Genomic DNA, 26,195 nt, shown 5'->3' with positions numbered 1-26,195 from the left:
CGAATTCATGATCGGGTCCGCCTATGCAATGCCCGAGTTGATCCTTCCCGTTGCTAACCATGCAGTGTATGGGGACGGTGGGTTCGGATGCGTCACAATTCCGACTATAAACAATTATTTAACTCCAACAATTATTTAACATCACGTCTAAAATTCACAAAACGATCCTATCCGTTGGTCGTCGCACTCGGCATCCCGTACCGTAAAACAAAAACCCTTATCCTCCTCGACGAGCCGCCGCCGTCGCCGCCATCTCGCGTTTTAGGGCGGAGAGAAAGAAAAGAAAGAAAGAAAGAAAGAAAGAAAGAAGGGCGTCCTGAGCCCCGTCTCTCCTCCGAGGCCCTGCCACATCGCCGCCGCCATGTCTCAGGTACTCCGCTTTCCTCTCGGTTCCTCCTTCTCCTCCTCCTCTTTTCTTTTTCTTTTTTTTTTCCCCGCATCGCATCGCGTTTATTAGATCGATCATCTGAATATCTGATACCCTTCGCGATTTGTCTTCTATTCTCGTGCAAACGAGCTTAATTTTGTCGGTTCTCTGCGCCTTCCTATCGAATCAAGGCGATCATCGGTTTCTTTCTTGGCACACTTTATCGTTTTGCACGCTGTTGCGAATCTTTCGTCGGTCCCGAGCTCGTGATTAATTGTTTTTTTTCTTTTAATAAAAAATAATTTCCTTCCTCGTGTACGCTGTCGTTCATTGCTATTTCGCACGACATTGATTCTTGGATTTAGATGGATCCGCCCTCTTAGGGTTAGGTCTTCAAATTCCTTATCTTCCATTGTGATTAGGAACGAAGAGTTCTTGCCTTGCCGACATCCGTGCGGATCTCGGATATTCTTTGATATATTATTTGTTATGCTGATTTCCAATCGAATTTCGTTTTCTTGAGTCTTTACATGTCGATGGCTGTCCAGCAAACGCTCCAGCCGCCATTATTCTAGTTCTGCTCGTGCTAATAATTCTTTCCTCGTTTGTTCAACGATTTACCGATCCTGTCAAGACGTATTAACTTCCATCCTCTGTCAAGAACGATGCAAGGTGAGAAATGCATCTTGAAATCTGCCTGGTTGCTAATTACTTTTCCATTCTTTGTAGGTGGATAACCGGAATTATTCTGCTGGCAAGCGTGCTCGAACTGATGGTAACTTTGTGTTTCTTTCAAAGAATGATAGCAGAGAGCTGATTGATTGCAGAAGGATAAAGAGTAGGAGAGAAAATAAAACACTCTTTTTTTTTGTTAGGTGGTCGGCGAGAAGACGACTGGACATGTCCTAGCTGTGGCAATGTCAATTTCTCATTCAGGACAACATGCAACATGCGGAACTGTACGCAGTCAAGGCCTGCAGATCATAACACGGTTAGTATTGCATCAGCTGCGACATTGAATTTCTCCCCCTGAATTGTTGTATTGCTTTTTTGCATTATTGTAAAAGGTGCATGCGCTCTCCCTCTCTTCCCCTGCCCCCCCCCCCCCCCCCCCTCTCTCTCTCTCCCCCTCCTCCCCCTCTCTCATGTGCCTCGGTGAATAGCAAGTGCAGCAAGAAAACTGCTGTTGGAAACTAATTCGTATGGAAGGGTGAAGCCACTTCTATATAGATTTTGTGTGGCTTATCTTGATGATAGAACACCCAATTTTTTGTATCATGCATGCCAATATAACAGTGCTTATGAAAGGTACCTTTTCGAAGCACTTAGAAGGAAATATCTGTACTTGTAGGAAATTGTGCACTAATCTTGTGGGAACCTATTTGACTATCCTTGTTTCCTGACATTGATTTTTTTAATAAAATAAAATGCATATCCAGGTAAATTAGAGGATTGTTCGATATGCCAGGTATACTGCTAGATTCATTCTGACACATTTTTCCCTCCTTCAGAAGTCCATGCCAAAGCCTTTACAGGCTCCTCTGCCTTACACATCATCAACTGGCTATCTGGGTTCAGCTACTCCATCTTCAATGTACCTTGGTGCTCCTCCGTATGGGTCTTCCCTTTTTAATGGGCCACAATTGCCTCCCTATGATCTACCTTTCTCTGGAGGTTCTGCTTATCATTATGAGTACGGCAACCGCCTTTCTCTTGGCAGCCCTTATGGGCCATTGCATATGTCTGCACCCCCTCCTTATGCCAGTGGATCTATGATGGGAACAGGTATTTTGCTGCAACTATATTGATCCCTAGAAGCACAGTATCTGCATTTTTAATTTACGTTGTCTCTGTCTACAAGTACCAATCATAGTTTGGAAAAGCCAAATAAGTGGAAGGGTATATTTTTTTACATATGTTTTTTGTGTTATTGGTTTGTGAATTAAATGAAAGATTAGTTCCTCTGAATGCAAGTTTCGTCATGATTAACATTATGCTGCATGGGTTGAGCAGCACGTAACATTTTCAAGTCAAACACAAATTTATGTAATAGTTTCTTATGTTCTACTGTGCTAGCTGTAATCCTGCTGATGATACATTATATATTGTCTTCTTGATTATTCTTTAGGTGGTATGTATGGTATGCCTCCTCTGGTGGACAGATATGGCTTGGGTTTGCCACCCATGGGTCATGGTACAATGGTAAGTTTAGTACTGAAACTTTTAGGCTTCGCTAGTCATCTTGCATGGCATTCATTTGGTTTGTAATGTAGAAAAATTATCTGATAATTATTTTCAGAATGTTGTGTTAATTTGAGCTGTATGCTTTTTTCTTGCAATTTTAGTAGTGTACGGCTTTCTGGAGGCATGCGTCCTCATCTATTATATGTAACTGCGATGCTTCAATACAATCTGGGTTTATACTTGCTAACTCATAAATTTCCTTCCTACCATGGTGAATTTCTCTTTTTTTTTGGTTTGAGAATTTTCAGGGACCAAGGCCTGGAACATACCCTGATGAGAGCTCTCAAAAGAAGGCTGCAGGTTTGTGTTTAGAAGTTTTAGCATTTCCCAGGTTGAAGACACTATGCTTCTTTTCTGTTTTAACTGTTTCTGGTTTCACAAATATATCCAGGCACAGGACGTGATAGTGACTGGACGTGCCCTAACTGTGGCAACAATAACTTCTCTTTCCGAACTGTCTGTAACATGAGGAAGTGCAATACTCCAAGGCCTGGGACCCAGGTTAGATCAAGCTTGTTTTTGTTAAGCTTTTATATTTATTCATTTGATATGCTTGTTATTGTTAAGCTTGTCCTGTCCCTAACACTGCTCTTGACCTGTTGTGTTTTTACACTTTATCCTGACTTTATAGCTCTGCATGGTTTGGGAATAAAAGAAAGGTGAAATAACAATAGCTGTGTCTATTGGCATAATCACATGTTATTCATATTTTTATTTGGCTTCCATTTATGTAATAACCTTTGGCAGAGGGTGTTTTTGTCGGCAAAGAAGTAGGATAGGCATGAAATATTTCTTGATTCCCAGAATAGCTTATGATACAGCTTTCTCTTGAAATAGTTATGCCTTGCATAAGCAAGTTTGACTGGTATCCTTGCTTATGCCTATTTCCAAAGCCAGTTTGGCCAGCATAAAACTCATTCCGAGGCTTATGCCAGTTCTATTCCTGAACCGAATGATGCTTCCCAGAATTCTGCTCGTTCTCATGTGTAACGAGCAAGAGAAACTTTAATGCATCAACATGGATTTATTTACTTGCATCATAAGATGTACATATTATTTTGAAGATTATTACACTTAATTCAGTGATAATGAAACATATATTAACGGCTATGCAGTCTATCTTGGCTACACTGTACTTAGATGGCAAAAACATGGCAGTCCAACAAATTAGTGATCCTTGATTTCTCCGTCCTGACCAATAATAAATTTATCTGTTAATGTTACTTCTAACTATGATCTCAGACATGTTTCAATAGATGCATCCCTTTTTTTAACATTTTACACCAGATGGTGGAGGGATGAGTTTTCCAATCAGTTATTCTAGGTATGTTAAAACAGTAATAATATGACATTATACCCTATACAAAGTAGGTTTTCTTCTGACTTTTCATTTCCCATAATGCACCTAGTTAGTTTTTTTATGTCCTTAAAACGGTGTCTCCACTCTAATCTGGGCACCCTCTTCCAACACTAGGCCCGTTATCCCTAGGATTTCTTGTCATTCTTCTGCCCATCAATCCTAATCTCTCCCTCCGCCCATCCAAACTCCAGTCCTCAAAACTCTTTAGCTTCATTGGTCCAGCAACCTGTTAACTTTTGCTCACCATAAACATTTTTGCAAAAATTAATAGTCATTTAATTTTGCATATTTAAAATTTAGATTTTAGCCAAATTACCCAATGTCCAAAATCTTTAGCAGCGATGTGCATTTGCATGTTCATTATAACTAGTACTTAATAGATGTATTAAAGCTATTTTTTTATACTGAAGTATTAGTTCCATGATGATGATGATGATGATGTATGATTAATTTCATGTTGGTGATGATTCACCATTATCAACTCTTCTTCCATCAAAAAGGAAATTGCTGCAGGGGACATTTCTTAAAAGGCTCCATCAAATCAAACAGATCTTAATGATTGGCTATAACTTGCATCAACCATTTAAAAACTAGTGCTATTTTTCTAAGGTAAGTTTAGGCCTCTTCTTCCATCAAAAAGGAAATTGCTACAGGGGACATTTCTTAAAAGGCTCCATCAAATCAAACAGATCTTAATGATTGGCTATAACTTGCATCAACCATTTAAAAACTAGTGCTATTTTTCTAAGGTAAGTTTAGGCAAGAAAGAGACGTCTCTCATGAAACCAAGCATGGAGGATGGTGCATAAGAAGATTACCTTATTTGGTCACAACTTAAGCCTTTGAGGAGGTACTTGCATGGGAGAATGTCTTCTAGGGATCTTCTTGAAAATCACTTGAATCATAACTGTTCTGTGCACCAAGATAAGCATGATGTGTTGGGATCCATGGGGAAGGCACCGGCTGAAACCTCTGATCTCAAATAAAATAAGGGAGAGCTGGGTGAATTTTGGTGGATAACTAAATTATAGGAGTGAGAGAAGATGCAATTGACCTCTGTGATGATCACATATTCATATTCAAGGTAGAGATAGGTGACTGGCTGGAAATTTTAGTTTTAATATGAAATTTTCTTTTATGCTTCTGTTTTACTGGAAAACTTTATTCAATGAGTGCACTTCAAGCTAATTCCTTTTCATTTATTATGTTCTTGAAATTCAGAGGATTTGATAGATTCTACTCTCTGCTTAAAAAAAAAAAGGAAAATCAAACTTGTTATCTGTCAGGAGTTATTGTTTTAAGGTGTTTTTTGGTCTTTGAAGGAAATGATTAGTTCAAGGTCTAATTTCTAAGGCACTCTTATTATTAAGATTAAAATCTTTAAATTCAGGCTTTCTCAATGCATGATGATACTGCTTGCATTGCTTCCTGTCTCAGCATCATATAATTCAAACTTATAATTTCTCCATCATATTTAAACTTCACTCACGTTTCTCCTCCTTATTCATACAGGGTTCAAAGTCTGAGAATTCCAAAGGCTCCAGTAAGTATGCTTCTTCATATTCACCTTTTCCCCTTAGTTATGCAGGCTCCTGGACTTCTTTGAATTCAACTTGAGTACGTGGAATTGTAATTTTACTTTTTTTTAATAAAAAAGCATATGTTACTGAATGTCTGATGTGTTTATAATTTTCTATGCTCACAATACCTTTTGATGTAAAAGGAAAACCTGGTAGCTATTATTTCTTTTCTTTTCTTTTTAAAAGTTCCTCATCAGCAATTCGATGTATTTTCTAATACATTTTTCTTGGTTTGTATTGCAGAAACAAAAATGCCAGAGGGCAGCTGGAAGTGTGAAAAGTGTAATAACATAAACTACCCATTCCGGACCAAGTGTAACAGACAGAATTGTGGTGCAGAAAAACCGCCTCAGGCAAACACAACTCATGGGCTGACATCCGATGAGGATGATCAGGTTTGTTATCTCATGCATTTAGACTCATGCTCTGTAGTAGTGTTGCTTTTGTTTTGTTTGAGTAGTAAACCTGGTGAAGATGAGAGACGACAAGTGATCTCATCTTTCTCCGATAAGATATATATGTTTGCGAACATCTCTCTTTTCATTCTCTCGACATGTTTTCTTGCACACATTGATGCATCACCATGCTTACTGTTACAGTGAGTCCTAGAACGGTAATGAGGGTCGAGAAGGTTCAGAGTCATCGTCGGCATTGCAGCCATATGATTGTCTGAATGGTCAGTCATGTGTCGTATAGTTGCGGCGGTTGTCATGAGTTTCTCCACACTCTTGAGATCTAAGTTGAGTCGTTGTACTAGTGGCAACATGTCTTAGCCAGTTTGCGAATGGTATCTTGGCATGTTGCCTCTACAGTTCTTTTTCTTCAAGAATGTCATGTGTGGACCTTCCAGATTCTGGTGGTATTTGCAGGTTGGTTCACTTATGTTGCCACTTCGGAAGGCCTTTGTGTTTCGATTTGAATGTTTGTCTGTTCTGGTGGACTGTTTCCTACATCCTCTATTATCTTTATATACTGTCTGTGCTTTAATGATGGAACCCCCTGGGGATATCTCCATCAGATATTTGGTGTTAATGGTTTTGTTGTCAGTTGGTTAGATTTGTGTTTGTTCATTCCTTGCATTTATCTGTCCAGTAGGTTTTTGGCTTCTGCGCTTTCAAAATCTGGAGGCTTGTAGTTTTACTTGTTCACTAAGTTTTCATCCTCTTCCTTTGGTATTTTAGGAAAGTTATTTGATTTGCTAATGTCAAAGTGGTTCTAGTATGAGATCTGAATGGGTGCTGTCTGGTTTTTGTCTGTAGTAGTGGATGAAACTAAACCTTTGACTCGAGTTTGCAGTATTGTAGAATTTATTGGTCATCTGGTGGTCTAGGACTTGCTCCTCCCCTAATCCACAGCACTCCCTTTTCTAAATTCTGCACTGCAAGGCTTGAATACCATTCAGATAATGTTTAATACTTGGCTTTTGATTTTCTAAGTAACCTGGATCACTTTTATGTTAAGACTTTCACAGGTTCAGGTATTTTTCAGTTATTATAATTATTTGTAGTGAAATCATCTTTGCTATATGCATATGATACCTGTATTTTTGTCATGACATATGTGTTGAATGCTTTAGATTTGTGCCTCAACTTGTTATCATGGATCATTACATTCTGACATCAGGGTGCAGTAATTGGTTCTCTCCATTGCCTGTCCTTGGTTTACTTTATCAATCCTGCGCATTGGAGTTGGCATCTGGGTATACATTTAGCCACTTGTGGCTGTAAGACATCATATTAGTTATTAAATCTTTGATACTGCTTCCTCTTTTCTGGGCTAGGTAATAAGTTAGTTTCTCACTCTTTGGACTCAGACAAGAAAAATGGCCAGATCAAACTTTGGATTCAGAACTTGTATTTTATAAGTAAATTTGTGCAATCAGAATAATCTTTTCAATTAATTTTGTGTTGTCTTTCTGGCAAAGTTTTTGAATTTGTATTTTATTAGGGAAAATACATTATAATTATTTGGTCTTCAGGAGTTAGTTTAATATGATTATTTATTGGGATATGCTTTTCGATTTATATTTGTTATTTTGCTAACACAGCAAGTGGCTTGAGTACTCAACTATCATATTATTTTGTACTTTTGATTTTTTTTTAGAAAACTTTGACAGCTGTGGGTGGGAAGGTTCCAGTGACATAAGTTTTCAAGTTTGAATTATGATTTTTACAAGCCGTTGTTTAATTGGAAACCTTTATCAGTTTCAAATTATGGAGGCTTTCGTGGAGGATCTATGATAACACCTGTTAATTGGCTCTGGAATTAAGCTATATCTTGATCACTCGTACTATTCAAGTTGCGAGTTTGGGTTTCTAAATTATATTTGCCCGTCGATTTCTGAAAGTAGGATAAATTTGAACTATTGTGTTCTAAAATCATATAGGAAAAATGAGTTTAGGGATTTGAGGTTGGGGAAGGAGTAGGAAGTTGGTAAGAATGTGGGATAAGGGAATTAGATTAAAAGGAATCGAGAAATTCTGTGGCCATTGGATTCTAATTTTCATTGTGGACTTGGTGAGTGCATTTTTGTGTACTTCGAGGAAGGTGGTGAATGAATATAAGAGGAAAACTTGTTCCGTAATCCCACTTTATTATTCGTCATTCCTATTTTATCCATATATGAAGGTCCTGAAGATGTGTTCATACGAATTTGATCCATCCATCACAACCATATCCAGCCTTAAAGTTGATGCATGATGACTTAAACACCATGTCATCTTAAACAACAATCCTACTTGATCTGGACTCTCCATCAGGGAAAAATAGACTTGTCGATATTGCCAGCATTGACTGTCTTGTTCCAAGAAAGAAAATATTCACCTAACAGTGGGTTCATAGCCTTATTTTTAAGAAAACAGTAACTTCCCTGTAGATTACATCAATCAAACAGTTTATGTTAAAAATCTGAAATCTGCCTGTAAGGATTAGTTAATAAGTCCGGCCAACTACTCCTTTTGATCAGAATAACAAATTTTAATCTGTCGTTGACTAATATTGTTCACCAAAAAGAAAAGAAATAGGTGAGAGACAGAAAGGATCTAAGTATGGATTGTATGCTCTGAAATCTTGTTAAAATAGGTTGGGCTCTTCAGCAAGAAGAAAAGGTTTGCTTGAAAAAGAATAAACGAATCATGATTTGGTTTTATATGGAATATAACAGGGAATTTATGTGTTATGGAAGGTGCAGTAACATGGTTGTTATGGTTTCTGAAAATGTGCTTCTTTTGTTCAGAACCTATAACACTTTTTTTTTTTTTGATAAAACAAGAAATGCGATCTTTTTTTCCAATCCAACCATTGGTAGTCTTTTTTTTTTTTGGAAAAAACAAAAATATACATTAGCTTAGAGACAGTTTCTTCTAAAATCACTAGTTTTACAAGAAATTCTCTTATTTTTAGGACCACTTTAGAAGGAACCTCTAAAACATACATTATCTATGCAAGCAATTGATTTATAGGGTGCCTAAGAATGACATATACTGTCTTATTGTTTTGAGGTGGTGACACCTTTTTTTCTGGGTTGGGCAGGGGCAGGGTTGAAAGAAAGTATCTGGATAATTTTGTTGATTTTCTGCTTTCTTGCCTTGTATCTTGTCGCTGTGTTTTTTTCCCAGGTGACTTTGTGTTATATTGTTTCATGTGTTCTATTGAGACCTTATTCCTAGATAGAAAAGAATCAATCTTCTTATTTATACAGTGATGCAGTTATTTTGCACAAATCCATGTCTTTTTCCTCTGGAGCCTCCTGCATGAACATGCCATTAAATGTATAATCCATTACTTTATTCTTAATCAATATGATCTACGCTTCTAATTTATTTTGTCAATACTCGTTGTATCTCTTGTTCACTGCATTACCCTTAGCTTTTTCAGTACTCACCAACCAATTTTGTATGTTGAAAATTTATTCAGGTTCTTTTAGATCCATATTGACAATGGCGGGGCTTGAGATCATAATATTTTTCATGTTGAAAAAGAAATATCAGGGCTTGTGATCATCTGATATTTCTTTCCAAGACATAGATATGTGGCAATTTCTATAAACCATAATCTCCAATTTGTGCACGTCTCATGCACAATACTGTTACCTTTTTCATATATCACATTGTTAATCCACATAGTAGAACATAGTACTATTGAAGACAAATAGAAACAGGGCCATAAAATGAACTTTTGGCTTTGATTGGAACACCATTATGAGTAGTTTACCTGCTGCCAACATTTGCCATAATCATTTGATGCCTAGCTTCTGACAACTTCCTTCCTTTAATTATCATTTAACCAGTCCTTAGTTTAAAGAGCACACTATGCCTTTCTTGTATGCGGGCATCTAAGCCCATAGAATATAATGCATGTTAATAATGCACATAGAATGTTCGCAAGATTTGGTTCCTATTAAAGCTAATCCTGCCAGTAGAGATGGACTTCCATGTATCATCACTCACAATGCTTTATAAGCTTGAGCTGTTTTGGGTGGAACAACTATGCCAATCTTTCATCTGATCTTGTGTTGCTAAAAATAGAGTTTATGATGTTCTTATGATTTGTTTACATGTTTTAAATGCATTCATCAATTTTAGATTGTGTACAATCTGGGATCACGGTGAGAAGGAACAAAAAGATGAATCAACAGAGTTCTGCATGATGAACTTTGTACTGTGCATGTTGCCTAGACAGACATTGGAGAGTAACGTAAGCAAGAGTGAGGAAATAGAATAAATATAAGGGAAAAGACGAAATTCTGAAATAAAAAGGTATTGAATTTTATTTGTACTATGTCTGAAATGCATCCTGTCTATTTTTCTTATAATTTTACTAGAGCTTATTTGCATTCACTAACTGCGATGATAGTCACTTCAGCTAGCAGCCTTACCCTTGTATCTAGACTCTAAACGCTGTAAATATATTCATAATAAATTTCAATGTTATGTATGGCTGTTTACTTCACTGTTAACATTGCGTTCTCCTAAGATCTGCTTGTCTACAAATTATTTGTTGGATAATGATGGCCATGAAATCCAGCTGAAAATTCTTGTTCATCTATTTTACATCTATTATAACCATTAGCTGCTTAAATATGCTTGCTTGGACCTTCTCTTCTTCCCTTTTTTCATTTCATATTCTTCAAGGTTCCTTCAGTTTTTATTTATATATTTTTATTGTTTTCTGGTTGCTTGCCTCATCATTGGATCACGGTCACTAGCTAAGAGTTGCTGACAGAACTTGATGATTTTGGTGCGACAGCAAGCTTTCTCATTGCTTGAAATAATGGTTCTAGACCTCTGGTGCTTGAGATAAAGTTAAAAAAAGTATGCATGCATCATTTAAAATGGATCGGTTAAGTACTGCTATAAATGGTGACAGATATAGGCGAGCTAGGCAATGTTCCAGGTAGTCATGCTTGGAATTGGTCTAGCTGACCATCAGCCACTGGTGGTAAGTATGATCCTGCATGGACACTGATTACAGGGTGCATGCATGCGGTGCATGCCCTCCCGGTGTATCATGTGCTGTAAATGATGACAATTATAGGTGAGCTGGTCAATGATATTGGTAGTTACACCTGGAACGGTTTACCTTGCCACCAGTGGCAAGTGCAACCTCAGGTGGATGCAGATTGAAGAAAGTGATGCATGCTCTCCTTGTATTGTGCGCAGGAGTGCAATACATGAGAGGCTTATCATGCATGAGCGCCTTGCATTCACTGTCCATGCCATGGTGGTGCTTACTAATTGTGGCGAGTCAAACCGCTTCCTACATCCTTGCTCTTCTTTGGGGAGGCTCTAAGTTCGGGTCTTGAGCAGTACTTCCCCAAGTACTTGGACCTGGAGGTGGCATTAGGTGTTTATGTTGTTATTTAGATTTTAAAAAATTTAGATGCCTTCTAAATATAGTAGATATATGAGCAGACAATTCATCAAGAAGAAGGTTGAGATCTTGTCGTGTAACATGGGTGACCATAACAATGATATGGATGGCCTTTGGGTGTCATTTGATTGGTTGCCCAATGATTCTGAAGGGGAAGGAGACTCCCCCCTCCCCTCTCTCACAGAAGTAGTAAATGTCTCTTAACTGAATTTGTGGTTATATGACTTGGCTTGAGAGTGATGGGGCACCATAAATCTTGCATTGATCTTAATGCGAGAGGTTCATTACTTCCATGGAGGGTCAAATTCTGCGCATGTGAGCATCATGGAACACATGTAGGTGAAGTTTCATGACTGCCATCTATATATGATGCTAACCTCTAGCAAAGAAAGTTGAGTTATCAGTGTAGGCAAATTTGAGCTAGAGGGCCTAGCGTAGACATGTTAGCTTTATTCAGAAGCATTTGAGGACATGGATGATTAATGCTCAAGGACATACGAAATCTTGATTGTCAAGGAAACTAATGGTTGGCTGTGGAGGCCAAAGTGGTGTTAAAAATTTAATTATGTTTCTCAAAGAAATTACAGAAATCTTGTAACTAAATGCAACTATGAAAGCTATTGTCTTAACTAGCTAAGATGAATGCTATCTTCCTTGTTGACTATAGTATGGAACCATGAATGAAAGAGAGCAAAAGTTATAGTAATATGAATGCGATGACAAGGGAAAAAGAAGTTTGTTTTGCTGCATGGAGAACGGCAGAGATTTCCTTTGGACAAGAATACTATGCATGATATGGACCATCCTTAACCATATGAAAAGACTGTAGTCCGGTTATTCTCATTTAACAATACAATTTATGATGCTTGTCCCCCCTCTCTAAATTTGCAAAGTTGGCCGCTTTATTGTTGCTGTGAATTCAGGATAGGATACTGTTGAGGTATGTCGCTTGAAACATTGCTATTAACTGTGCAAGGTTGCATATCTTAGTACAATTTCTAGCATGAGGTGATTGACCTCATCAATTGTCCAGTCGAAGATTTTTTTTCATTCCTTTTTTTTTTGTAAACTTGCATATTCGGTTTTTTTAGTTGTAAACATTATCTATGTTTTGCAAGGGCAGAGGTCCGAGATTGTACCTTTCGATTCAAACACTTTTAGGTGATATGATGTCTACTTGGAAAATGATCATTAATGCGTAATTTCGAAGCCGATGGCTTTTATTTTGTGAAATTTGCAAATTCTCTGAGCTTGCTCCTTGATCATTGGTATGCGCTTTTACTGGTTTGAGACATTTGTTGAACAATGTACCTTGTCATGACTTCTTGCCGCCAAGACATGAATGTGGTTGTGTAGGAGAGAATTGCAGAACAAGCTTCAGGTAATTGATAGTTTACGGGCTACGATGGAGTATGTTCTCAAAAACTTCGTAAAACTACAGGCCATGGCATTATATGCTGCAGCAGTGTGCCAGCATCTATGGCGGTAAAACAGATGATTTATTTACACGCGAATTAAGTCAAGTTTCTTACTGGAGGTGGGGTTGATTGGTGTTGGTATTGGTGTCCTCGTCAAATGCTTTATAGGAAGAGAAGTTATTAATGGCTTTGTGGGGGCTGCAATGATCAACATGTTTTTGATAAGTGTAATACCCATATTGATGGTGGGCTTGATGTAATGTTTGGATTACTTTGTGCTCCATATTGGGAGCTTTGAGGATTGTCTCGTTGATTGGGAGGGAGGGAGGGAGGGAGGCAGAACAACAACCTAGCCGTGAAAAGGCAGCAGCCTGCCAAATTCAAGCCGGTCTATTCATTTGCGGAACGTTGAAAGTCGCTATTGGGAAGTTGCTGGGGCTGGGAGAATTTGATGAAGAGGCTGCAAGACGGGGCCAGTGGCTGAAGTCTGCAAAAGCTGCGACGTGCCCAAATCACAGTGAAAAATGTTTAAAATGACATCGAGATAATCCGCAAACCGAATGGTTATATGAGCTCCTGACACGAGCGATGGTTCATACACGGCTTCTAATGGACAAACAGGGGGCAAGATAAATCGATCGGGTCTCAATGAATAATGATTCGTACGTGTAGCAGGAAGGGAGAGATTTGTTGAATGCACGGGCGGTGAGGTGAGCGGCCACGCACGTCCCTGCCCCTCTTACAGGTGCTTTGCACGGGTGGGCGATAAGGCGTCGCCACCATAACCTCGAACGGTTCCAGGTAATCTAAACTGGATAGATGATCGCAAAAATATACCCCAGCAGCAACCTTAAAAATGTCGAGACGAATTACCGAGGATTCCATGCGCGCCCGAGTTTCCCGAAAAAAAAAAAAACAAGAAAAGAAAAAAAACAACAGCAGCATAACGGTCGATTACAATCACACTCGGCACGCGATGCACAAAATTTTCAGAAGCATGCAAGTTGAAACTACTTCTGCATGGCAAGGTCAAATGACAAACTCGATTCAGAATGAGGAAACAGATGATGGGCCGCCAACTGCTAATAATGACTATATGCAGTGCTCTCGATGATGTGCGCCCAAATTTTTATGCCAAGGATATGAGAAGGACATACTTGGGGTTCCAAGATACAATTTGTCCAAGGGTAAAAGAAGTTCAAGGCCTAAACACAACAACATCAATAAAGCTCCACAAAGTCCTCCAAAGAACCGCCTTTCAGCATCCATGAAGGAAATGAACAGTAATAATAACAACAAACCACTGCCTTGAGGAGTCGCACTTTTATTTCTCCAGCTGATAACCGCAGGTAGTTGCAGCTGCAGCATCCTTCACTAGAAGTTTGCCAGATACCTGAGACTGAACAAACTAGTCACGATTATAAGGGCAGCCATGTCATCTCGCAACTATATTTATCATGGCTGCCATATCATCTCGCACCAATATTTATCATATTAACGAAAGTTTTGTACCAACTCCTTATTTCCAGAATTGCTGCTAAATTTATGCTCGTGATGAGAGGGTCGCATGGAAGCTCATAGCAGAAGTAGAAAAGCAACCTCATGCTTTGGACGCAATAGAATGGCCCTCTGACTGGAGATTATCAATGCATCTGACTGGAATCAAAGAGGGTGGCCTCATAAGGTGTTTTTAGCAGCTGAATCTCCTGAAACCGACCACCATCGCTCTGCAGGTCAAATGGCAGCACCTGTGTATGTTGAGCGACAGGCTGCACAACCTCCCAAAATCCCGGGGACGTGTCTACCGCATGCATTGCAGGACGAGCGGCAGTAGTGTTGTTTACGCTCACATATCGAGTGTGAGAAATTGGCCCTGCTTCGGCCGAACACAAAGAATCAGTTGACAGAAGAGAGAGAGCACGCCGAAGATCCGGTGCTCCATCCAAGCTGGAAGCAACGACAGATGCCCCCAGACCTGCATTGGATAGAAACATTAAATTGAATTCGAACCTCCTTAAAGAAAAAAAGTACCTAAAACATTCCTCTGAAAGCATTATCGAAACAATCATGAATACATGACATTATGGTTTCAACAGACTTTTAATGGTGCTAATTCAATTCATTCTAAAATCGCATATTCCTATCCAAGCAGGTGTTTAACACTATTCTTTTGCTTTATATGGAGTAAACTTGTTACATTACATCTGGAGGTCATGATATTAAAAGTAGGAATGAGTATCAAATAGTTATGACTATTAACATAGCAAACAACGTCATCACACCACATGGAATATATTTACAAAAATTGAAATTTAACTTTTGGAGCAAGTGTTGGAATAAATAAATGCTTTGATGGATCACTTAATGAAGCAATGTTTCAGTGCAATGAAGGGTCTGGTGAGGTGGGGAGAGCTCCTCACAGTCCTGGGTAAAACCCCCTTCTAGCTTGCTGTTCTTTTTATACCTGCATTGCCTCCTACAATATCGTTTTGAATTACTATGTCCGGAGGAGAGAATCTAAATGTAATTTTGGAGAAATAAAACAATCCAGAAGATTAGGAATTGGTAGTTCCTGTCCTATTTCAAATCCCTATAATTTTTCTCAGCTCACATCTTGGTAACCAATGTGGGACGCCACCCTAGGCAGCCCTCTTTGGACTAACAATGGCAGCAACATATCCTCATTGTTCTCCTAGTCTCTCCTCTCATCCCCCTCTTGTGCAATTCTTCTCTCCTAGTCTCTTACGTCTATGCTGCCTCGGAGGGGGGGTGAGCATCACCCCAGCTTGTGGGGCCTGTCAGGAGGCGGAGGAGTCTATATTTCATGTCTTGTTCGGTTGCCAGCGGGCTGCTCAGATTTGGGAGTATGCTTTGACCTTTTCTGATTTGTACAGAGGGTGGGCGTCGATTGAGAATTTTCTGACCTTCATGGCAGAGTCCTCTCGAAGGCCCGACCAGCTGGAGCAAGGGATCAGGGCGGCTTATCTACCTTATCACTGCTGGCTAGATAGAAACATCCGAATCTTTGAGGATAGAGGTGTACATCCAAGAGTGGTGATGGATAAGGCCCTACTTCATGCGGCGGAGGTCCTTGACATCACTGCGTCGGCGTCCCTTAGGTTGGCTAGAAAAATCTGGAGCTCTCACTCCGCTCATGTAGCGTCCAGAATTATGCTCATCTCCTAGGAGCCCCCACCCCCTGATTTCCTCAAGGTGAACTTCGACAGCAGTGTCACGGCAGGTGGATGTTGTGGCGCCGGGTTTGTCATCAGAAATTAGCAAGCTAGATTAGTAGCAGCCAGGGGCCGATGCATCTTCGACTAGACAGTTGCCGAGGCCGAGGTCAGAGCCGCTTGGGAGGGCGGTCCGCATTATTCTTGAGAGGGATGCTGCCACAGTGATCCAGGAGATTCAGAATCCCAGACGGTCTGTCAAGGAGATGCGGTTGCTCTACGACATCCGCCATCTTTTGGGTGAATGCATTGCCTTTCGGGCTTCTACTGTGTATAGAGAGGCCAACAGTGCTATAGATTGGGTGGCTTCTTATGCGGCTCATCACTTCGGAGGTGTTATCTGAGAAAGACACAACTCTGTACCATCTCTTTTGCATTTTCTGCTTTTTTTCTGACTTTATGGGCTACACTCACACCCGTTGTGTGTGAATCGCCGATGTACCAAAAAAAAAAAAAACCTAACTCCTCCTCAGCCCCTATCCCCAATATTCACGTTTAAACTCCTGAGTTGCCCTCCTATCCTTCTTGTTCTTCTCTGACAATGGTGGTAGTGATGAAGCTTGCCAATGATCACGATCAAACTTGTTGAACTTTATATTTTTAATCCTCTATTTTCTTAATCCTCCACCCATGCCTGTGCTATCCTAGGTTTTTATTCTGGAATCAGTGCTTTTCTTCTTAATCTCTTACAAGCTCAATCCAACCAGGTCAAGCTAGTTTGACAAGAAAATGGGCCAAGCTTGAGTTTGGCCTTCCTAGATCATACAAGCTCGAGCTGGTCATCAGAGGCTCACGCTGAACCTGAGTCGACCTTAGCTCGCTCATGTGCAGCTCGTTTATGCCCTACTTAAGTCTTATGTTCTATGCTTCAGTAAACTAATTTTAATCATTGGTTTTGATTTTGTGTAAAAAAAGAAAAATGCTAGGGGGCGCTCTTGAATTTTTTATACTCTTGAACCATAGTGCGTAGTCCCTCTAGCTCCAAAATTTAAAAAAATACATTAACAAATTTGACAACTAAAGTTAAATATGGAATTTCATCTCCTTTCTGTCCTTCTCAACAAATAAAAATAAGAAGAAAAATTATTTAATAATAAAATAAAACTTACATCTTTCATTTTCAAACTTCGCTTATTTCGGTACAGGTCCCTCTAGAAAAAAAATCCACCCATGGGCTACAGGACTGTATTTGTCATACATAGCACTCACAAAAATGTGGTTGGATATAACAATTATATACAGTCAGTATGGAGCTCCAGGTCTTGACTGTTACATCCTGGACCTAAAGTTTTGCAAAGGATTTTTTCCAAATACAGGGCAGTCTGTCTTTGTGAAAAGGATATGGGAGCTAGTAGCAGATCACATGAGTGCTTAAGTGGTAGGTAAGAGGAGCAAAATAGCGATGATCTTGATGCGCTTCATCTAAGCACAATTTCGACCTACGAGGACTGAGAGTATGAAATGCATTTCAGAAGTCAATCAAAGGTGATAATGCTGCCTAACCTCCATGGCAACGTGACACCCTGTATGGAACTCAGGGTCAAGCTTTGGTAACAATATCTTGCTTAATGCTCTTCCATATTGCTCTTATAGGTTATATGGGAATTCAGAAGACATAGAAGCATGCAGTGGAATGCAAATCAACAGGATAACCAAACCGTCAACATTAGTACATGTGCTAAAAAACATAAATGAGCAAAAAGATAGAGATTCAGAGGTCCGAAAGCTATGGTGGGGAATTGCATATGACCAACATGAATACTAACAAGTCATCACCTGATCAACATTTGTAGTATTGGAGTCAGAGATAAATAAGATAGACCATGGTGCTGAACGAGATCCACATAAAGCTACATAAAGCTGATCAAATTTGAGGTAAGTGAATCTCTGACAGAGTAGCAGGTAACATGCCTAGGGAGGACTTTATGCTAGGACTCCAAAAGTCTTTAGCTCTTTTCTGTAATAGATTTTTCAACTTGACAGAGCATAGTAGCAAAGCCTCTTGGTAGTATCTAGACAGCCAGCTCGTAAAGAGAACTGAGTGAGGAAAGGATTCTACATATCCAAGGAATTCAAGCCTCATCTTTTCACCCTCCAAATTAAACCTCTGTCTTTTCTGCTTCTAAGCCTTTGCATCCCTAAAGATGAAAAGAAAGTGTGATCTCCAACCAGCTAAAAGCATGATCATTCAAAGCTTATAATTCCCTCCCAAATCACACTGACTCACAGCCATTTATCAAACACTAATCCTATTAAACCAGGTAGATAACAACTGTCCTTCTTCCTATTACACTGCTCATGCTGAAAGAATGCTGGAGGAGTACAGAGCCATCTCAGGAAGACCTCAAAAGGCAGGTTAGAGCACTTCAATAGTTGAATATTCGCTAGAGAGTATTTTGGTACTTTCTTGGATTAGAGGTGGAAGCCCACAACACCATCATGGAAATTCATCCTTTAGGATATTTGAGATGATACTAACTGGCAATATGATGTATCCTTCACTCATGTTCTCAACTGATGATGGATTCTGTTGGTAATTAGGGTGTTGGAGGAAAAAAACATTATACAAGCCCTAGGTTGCTGTTTTATATCTGCCAATACATGGCCATTCAGAACTCTATTAGAGACGTCGACATACTTAGTTAACTATATAGCGTAAAAACAACATTATTTTTGAAATGCATAAAGGGATATTTAGAAGGTATAGTATTGTCAGCTCAGAATGCTGGGAAGCTATTGCATCGATCTTTAAGCTTTTAGGAAGGGATTTACTTATCCTCCATAGCTGAGAGAAGTGTATCAAAGCGTTACCTTGACTGAGGACCTCGGCAGTGGTGCCCTTGAAAGGAAAGAGCTTATCTAAGTCATGATGAAGAGTGGAAATATTATTCAACAGCTCACTGCCAGGAAGATGCAGCTGTCTGTCAATGCCTCCAGCTTTCGTTGACTTCAGTTGAGACTCTTTTATTTGTGTACATGCGAATCCAACTGAGTCTTCCCATATGGAGCTTGTGATGGACTGCGTGTGATCAAAGGGAACTTGACTCAAAAGAAGATTCATCTGTTGTCTATCATCTGCAGACGCCATGGCAACAATTTCAACAGTCACAAACTAGCAAGTGACAGAACAGCCACCCAAACAAACACAAACATATCTATTAGGATCCTTTACAAAATATACCTCAGCAAATAACTAAGATTGCATAGCAAATAATAATATTGGCGAGCAAGCAGAAACCAGTGATAATTTCTGAGATGTCAATTGTGACAGGCTAAATTAAAATGGAAACAGATTTGAAACAACACGTGCTCAGAGTTATTGCTGAATTGCACAAGTGACCAGGTGATGCCACGGACAAACCACTTCTGTGTTAGCAATTGGCAATGCTTGCTTCCCAATGCAGGTGGCTGGCTTCTGAAATCCAATAATCTGATGTTGTGCTAAGCTACAGCTACCTTCATACTTATTTCAGAGTTTAAATAAGCTAATTTGTCGACAATAGTAACAATGGATTTAGATGGCTTGATCTATCAATCTGGCATCAGCTCAATTAAGCAAAACCAAAAAGCCTAACTCAAAATGTTATATTTGGTTTTACTTGTAGCAACCATCACCGAACAGTTGTATAGAACCAATAAACTTTCAGGCAGATGATTTGAAGCAGGTATACTGAAACCTCTTGAGCGAGGGGGAAAATCACTTTATAGCATTCAAGTAAAATTGCTAAGCATATCAATGTTTGTGGAAAAGCTAATTTATGGCCACACGGTGAACTTATGTTAAAAGAAAAATGCATTGATTTGGCAAAGATCAAGAACTCGGGATTTAGGAACTCGGGATCAACAAAATTTCCTAGCCCTTGTACTGAATTAATTTAACAATTACTCATTGGTCATGTCTCTTCTTTATGTTGCACCCTGGCATATAATTATGCATTATTATGTACATAATTAGGCATATTTTATGAACAATTTTATACGTACTTGTTCCTGCTTTATACACACCTATACTTTATTTTCCAGATAAGGCAGGGATGAAAAGATAAATAGCCACCAAAACAAGGAAAACAGAAAGTAAATTTTTGGTTAACAGATCTGGATTATTAGTGCCAAACAAAACAATTAATTTGTTTGCCCCACATCTCACTAAATTGCAGACAAATATATTGTATAAGACTGCATATGTAATTATATTATACATTTTTTCTAATACTCTATACTGCATATGTGATAGTGCAATACATTTTTTTCTTATACTCTATAAACAATAGATATTACTAAATATAAGACTCTATAGGTAATAGTTATTACTGGATGTTCAGATCAACTGTCAGCAAATATGAACAAAATTTAGTTCTGGATGTTCGAAGGGCAAGTGGTTGATCTATGGGATGAATGCTCAAGATCAAATCTAATGTAAGTCACAAAAACAAAGAAATAACACAACAATTTCCAGTAATTCAGGCACCAGAACTCTACCAAACAGAACCTCCTCTTTGCAATGCCATTAACTGGCCAACATCTTTCTTCACATTTTCATCTGATGTGTAGAGCTCCTACTCATCCTCTTTTATTGAAATGTTCATCCTAGAATACTCTAGTATGTCTGGGTCATCATTCAGGAAATAAGTCAGCCTTTGAAAATGTTTTCACCAGATAGAAAACCAGTTAGCGAGGCTCTTGGGGCAAAATATCATTTTCTTCTATACAAATGGCCTACCCTGGTATCCATTTTCCACATGAAATAAGGTCCATTTTATGTCAAATAAACCCTATAGCAGCTCTTCCCAAATATACTAAATCTCTGATAAAACCTAGAAGAAAAAAAAGAAGAAGCATACCCACCTAAAATTATGATAGCATCAGTATTTCACTCGAGAAGAATATGCTGAATGAGTTATCTGACCTAACAGAGGGGAGTGGGGACACTATTCTTTCCCACATCCATATGATGAATCTACATTATGTAGGTTCAGAATGATCTCATCTTTATCATGTATCAACTCATATGATCATACCTCCCATAATCTGACCCTAAAAAATAAGCTGTGCAAATATGTTTATTTCTAGAAACTTTCTAAGGTCAGTCAAAGTGTTATTTAGGATTTCATTCAAAACTCCCCATTGACTGTCTCTATGGATCTGTGGTGTGCTCTGATGAGTTCAATGCTCATTAAATTCATGATATTTGAAAACTTTTATTATAAAAAGGGATACCAAACCAAAGAGACCCCATCTTTGAAACATCTCTGCATGACTGCCTCCTAAAAGGAGATAGCAGAAAGGTAAAATAACATAAATTGAGAGGAACAGAAACATGGCACAAATTTCCCTGATATCTTAACTTGTTCCACATGAGAAACCTGGAGTGTCAATCTTAAACTGCACTGTCACTACTCTGATTAGAGGTGTCAAACAGGTTGGGACTTATGTCTTTTCAAGTGTACATTTTACACTGTTCATCCCAGGCCTCCCTAGAAAAAAAGGATATATCAGGTATAAGCTCAAACCACCAAAACTTGTACCTTCAATACCCATCAACATACAGAAGAGAGCATAATAAATAAGATGCTTACTCCTGTTTTTTTTTTTTTTTAAATATAAATGAGGTGGCATCCCAACCCAACTGATCTAAGCTCCATTAGCTTTCTTCTTGCAGTCCTCTCAAAACCACTAGATAGCCCTTAATCCCCAGGCCAGATAGCATGAAACATGAGGTTCACCTTAAGCATCTTGATCCAAACAACCTTCCCTCTAAGCCCAACAACTATCTTCCAACTCATTGGAAAAGATCCCTAATTCCCTCTGTCCATTTCCAAAAGAACCTAGTTTTTACAATTTGCAGCCACCTCAACATAGTATCAAAGTATCAGTAGAGTCTGCAGACCATATTGACAGGCTCGCAGGCATTCATTTGACAAGGACAATGTTTCTTTTTATAAAGATAAGTTCTCCCTACCTCCACAAATATATCAAGGCAACCTTCTCTACTAGTGTTTCCAGAAAGTGCTTCCACGATCTCTCCAATCCCCAGAGGCAACCTTGTACAGTAAACATATAAATGATCCCACCTAACTACCCACACGTAATGTGAACATCAAACAACACCAGATTAGATAAGGATAAGAGGGGACGGCAGGAAACTGACATCGATCACTTACTACTGTAGGAAAAGGCTTTTATGAAACAATTCATAAAATGAGGAGGGAAAGTCAAGCATATTAGATTAATGGCCAGATTTTCGGCACTCCTAAGTGAGAAATGGATTCATCAAGTCATGAATAAAAACTTCTAATCTCTGATCATTCCTGACCAATTTGTGGTAGTAAACTAGGAAAGAAAACTCTGCTAAAACTGACAATAATCCACATAATAGCATTATCTATCTTGAATCATATTATGGCACACTGCATAATTCAAATAAAAGTTAAATTGTTTCTTTAGCAAACTTCAAAAAATAGAACATTCAAATTCAGATGAAGTATTCTTTATGACCATGCACATGTAGATTAACCTCATCTAACCACTGAGTGAACTACCACCTTCCTGCCCCCTATGCAGGGCCAACCAGCATTCCACGTGGGGACCATAAACAAATGGAAGAAAGATGGGGTCGATGTGCCATGCGGACAAGATTTATCTACATGTGTGGAAGGTTCAGCAATGGAACAGTTCTATGAAGAGCTTTACTTGCTGTAATATTTACTTTATCTGGAGCATGACTTCAGAGTTTCAGTTAGATGAGAAAATGATACATCTACTTTTAGGAGCAATGGAATATCTACCATTAAAACCATTAGTTACTGCTTGATTCATGCCTTGTCTATGAGGAAAGATGTGAAAAAGAGGATGAAGCATATCATATTCCAAAATTAGATACCCTAAAACAAGTCATCTTAAAAGGGAAATGATGGTTGAAGAATACCATAAAATGATGAAGAAAGCCTTGAAGAATTAAATGAGATAATTTTTGGCTGTGGCTTGCGTCGACGTGCATTATGATCAGATAAACGTCTGCGGCAGCTTCGTTTTTTCTGATCAAACTCGGACAAGTCATGGAACCTTAAACACAGAAGAAAAATATAAATTCATACATATTATGGAATAAAAAGACATACTTGCTCGAAGTCTGGATTATGAAAAGTTATAAATTCAAGAAGAATGTGTAATATTAACCATGCAGGCGACCATGAAGCCTTATCACAAAAATGTGAAATCTGGCTAATGAATCCTTCATCATTTATTCGTTTTAAAAGGTACATCCTCGGTTACTGCTTGTGGCTTCAAATTCTTTATTATCATGGTACCAATTACAGGCAACAAAATGGTCCTGTCTCGCAGCTCAGAGCTGCTACAACTGAGATTTATGACATCGCTTGCAGTGAAAAGTGAAGAACAAATACCATTAACCAGCGAAAGTCTTGCTAAGAAGATAAGAATCCCTAACTACAAATCGATCAGCATTGCGATAGGTTAAATCTGAATGCTAAATAATAATTGAAAGAGTTTTACCTGCTACACTGTTGACAGAACCGGCACTCCTGACCAGCAAGAAGAACCTTGGGTGATCTAGAATGGCTTTCACAGACTCTGTGCTTGCGATGATAATCTTTAGCTGCAGTGAGATCAATGTTACAACCTTCGACCTGGCAATAGGTAGTCCGAATGCTCTGATGAGACACCCTTGTCCTCTTAACCGAGCCAGTTGATGGCATCACAGAAGAAGCAGATGGATTCTTGATGCTATTCCCTGCGTAGATATCTTCAAAGTAGGTCCTCTTGCCAAGCTTCAGACCTATTGGTGGTTCTCCAGGACCAACTTTAGCCATGGCTACAGGAGAAGTTCCCGTGTCTTCCCCCCTGGCTAATTCTTTGCTCTTGCTTAGATTCTTAGGAAACCCTTCAACTGGCTCGAAGTTAAACTCTGGCACTTTAATCGCTGCCTTTGACGAAGAACACATGGAGGCCGAGATGGAACTCCTGGACGAGTCATTGCCCAATTCCGAGCCAGAGCACGCACCCCTGCTAGATGAATACAAAGTTGCATCGCCGATTCCTCCCGCACCTTCAACCTTCCACTCATGTTGCTGTGCAGGTCCAGAGAGCTTGCTTTCTTTCCCACCGAATATCGTCAAATGTTCCCAATCCCACTGCAAGGTAGCCTTGGCATTCCAGTCCATTCCAAGAGAAGTCCTTGGAGAAAGATTTCATGTACTCCTGAACTCTGCTTGTTTGGCACTGGATACCTAAGCATAAACTATGCAAATAAATCCGGGCACCATCGGTCGACAGATCGAGCGAAAACAAGAAACTTCGAACCCTAGAAAAAATTCGAGTACACAGGATGACTTCTACCAACCCTGCCGACCCGCAGATAGCGTGATGCCGAGGGCAACAGGAGGTAAGCAAATCGATCGATCGGTGTGTGGTACGGTGAGGAGAGAAACTGATGGAAACCGGATCTTATTTACCTCCCGGAATTATGCCAACGAAGCTAGTACGGAGGATGATGGCAAACTTCGCCATCGAACAAAAATGGCCCGCGCGACGAGCCCTGAGGTGGGAAAAAAAGAAAACCGGCCCTTGTCTGCATCGACTTGCTTCACTAATCCATGGATCAATGCCGCCGAGATCCTTGATCGCAAAGGCGTCCCTTTCTTCGACTTTTTCCGTTATGGTCGAGGCTTGAAACAGCGAGAGAGAGGAGATTCATCCGGCCATGGATCTCCGGATGCCGAGGCCCATCCCACCAGCACGGCTTAACGCCGTCCGACGCCTCTGCCTGCAATCAGAGCAAAGCGAATGAGCGAGCCCACACCACGATGTCCCAGAGCGATGCTTCGTGCTCCTCAACGCTCACAACTTCAATTTCTTCTTCTTCTTTTCTTTTCTTTTGTGTTCTCACGTTAAGCTGCAGCTATATGTTGAGTTTCTCTCTTCTTGTTTTTTTTTTTTTTTTTATCTTTTCGTTCCCGACAGGAATACGATGGAAAATAGACAGGGACAAGGAATTTAAGAGTAGAGCTTTCAAATTTTCTAACCGCCCCCACTCCACAAATCATTCATCGCCTTGTTATTTCTCTATTACCATCCATTTCTGTTAATTATTACCAAAAAAAGAAAGCAAAGCTCCGAGAAACTTGCTTCCCAACATTCGCAGGAGTGAATCTTTGCTGCTGCGCGGCGCCGCTCGCTCCAAATCTCTCTCTCGTATCCTTCCTTTCTTTTGTTTCTTTTGTGCTTGGGTCTGCGTTCCTGGCTCCGCTTGAAGACGGGTGCGCTGGAGGAGCAGAGGGAGCGCGAGGAAAGCGAAGGGAAGCCCCCATTCCCCAACCACCCTTATTCCCTTCCACACGTGGAAGGCAGGCGCCCCATTTCAATTCTAACCTTTAGAATTTAGAATTGAGAGAAAGAGAAAGAAACCGACTCCGAAAGTGAGAGAAAGAGAAAGGGGAGATAAGACAAACAGTAGGAGGAGGAGAAGCGAAATGGATGGACCCGAGGCGATTGGCGACTGACTTATATTACCGGCCGACAGTGGAATATCGAACACGGGAAGAAGAAGACGACGACGACATGGCGACGAATGGCACCGAGCCACAAACCGTTGGACTGTAGGATGGACGGAGCCGCATCAAATGGATACATATATCTGCGCGTCTATGTAAGCACACGCATGCTCTTTTAAATTAATTTTTTACCTCCCTCGACCTCGCACCTGGACTGACTGATTGATTGATTGATTGATTGATTGAGACTCCCTGGCTCCCTGTTGAGTGTTGACGAGTTACCTACCTGCAGTCATCCATGTAATCTAAGGTAATGTGGATAACTTGCGCACACGTGGGAGACAGCGGGGGTGCTCCCTGGATTCCCGATCTCCAGATGGGTTTGCCTTTGTGTTTGCGGTGAAGGACCGGTACTCCTAATTCTTGGACGTACCGAAAGGTCAATATTCTTATTCTTATTTTTATTTTTGTTTTACTGTGAATTCATCTCGTCCGATCTATCTTCCGGTTTCCATACGTACGCAGGTTTATGGAGACTGCTGTTAGCAGCCAGGCCAGCTTTCCTTTCTCTCGAAGAGGAGGGGGGAAAAAGGCTGCAGCTGAGTGCGGCAGG

General features: G+C 39.8%; 2 protein-coding genes across 7 annotated transcripts; one reads left to right on the top strand and one right to left on the bottom strand.

The window, feature by feature from the left end:
• Nucleotides 1-144: 144 nt before the first annotated feature.
• On the top strand, nucleotides 145-12,655 carry LOC103720900 (ranBP2-type zinc finger protein At1g67325-like). Of its 6 annotated transcripts, none has more exons than XM_026809929.4 (10): nucleotides 145-370; nucleotides 1,097-1,142; nucleotides 1,243-1,358; nucleotides 1,879-2,152; nucleotides 2,496-2,569; nucleotides 2,851-2,911; nucleotides 3,003-3,112; nucleotides 5,484-5,514; nucleotides 5,795-5,946; nucleotides 7,175-12,655. In XM_026809929.4, the coding sequence occupies exons 1-10, from the start codon at nucleotides 362-364 to the stop codon at nucleotides 7,289-7,291; spliced, it is 990 nt and encodes a 329-aa protein (XP_026665730.1). In that variant the 5' UTR covers nucleotides 145-361; the 3' UTR covers nucleotides 7,292-12,655. The 6 variants fall into 6 exon arrangements, with proteins under 6 accessions (XP_026665730.1, XP_026665732.1, XP_026665731.1 ...); XM_026809931.4 differs by having other exon boundaries at nucleotides 146-370; nucleotides 10,135-12,655; XM_026809930.4 differs by having other exon boundaries at nucleotides 147-370; nucleotides 2,860-2,911.
• Nucleotides 12,656-13,857: 1,202 nt separating this feature from the next.
• On the bottom strand, nucleotides 13,858-25,645 carry LOC103720901 (squamosa promoter-binding-like protein 12). Its single transcript, XM_008810867.6, has 4 exons — nucleotides 23,586-25,645; nucleotides 22,999-23,135; nucleotides 18,885-19,148; nucleotides 13,858-14,815 (listed from the first exon to the last, which is right to left on the bottom strand). Exons 1-4 carry the CDS (start codon nucleotides 24,251-24,253, stop codon nucleotides 14,484-14,486), a joined length of 1,401 nt encoding a protein of 466 aa, XP_008809089.1. The 5' UTR covers nucleotides 24,254-25,645; the 3' UTR covers nucleotides 13,858-14,483.
• Between the last annotated feature and the right edge of the window lie 550 nt (nucleotides 25,646-26,195).

Source organism: Phoenix dactylifera, chromosome 12 (assembly GCF_051530095.1).
Source record: "Phoenix dactylifera cultivar Ajwa chromosome 12, Ajwa_hap1_PhDact_Kaust_v1.1, whole genome shotgun sequence".
Lineage (NCBI taxonomy): Eukaryota > Viridiplantae > Streptophyta > Magnoliopsida > Arecales > Arecaceae > Phoenix > Phoenix dactylifera.
The sequence above is the reverse complement of the archived record's forward strand: the minus strand, read 5'-3'. Positions and strand labels throughout refer to the sequence as shown.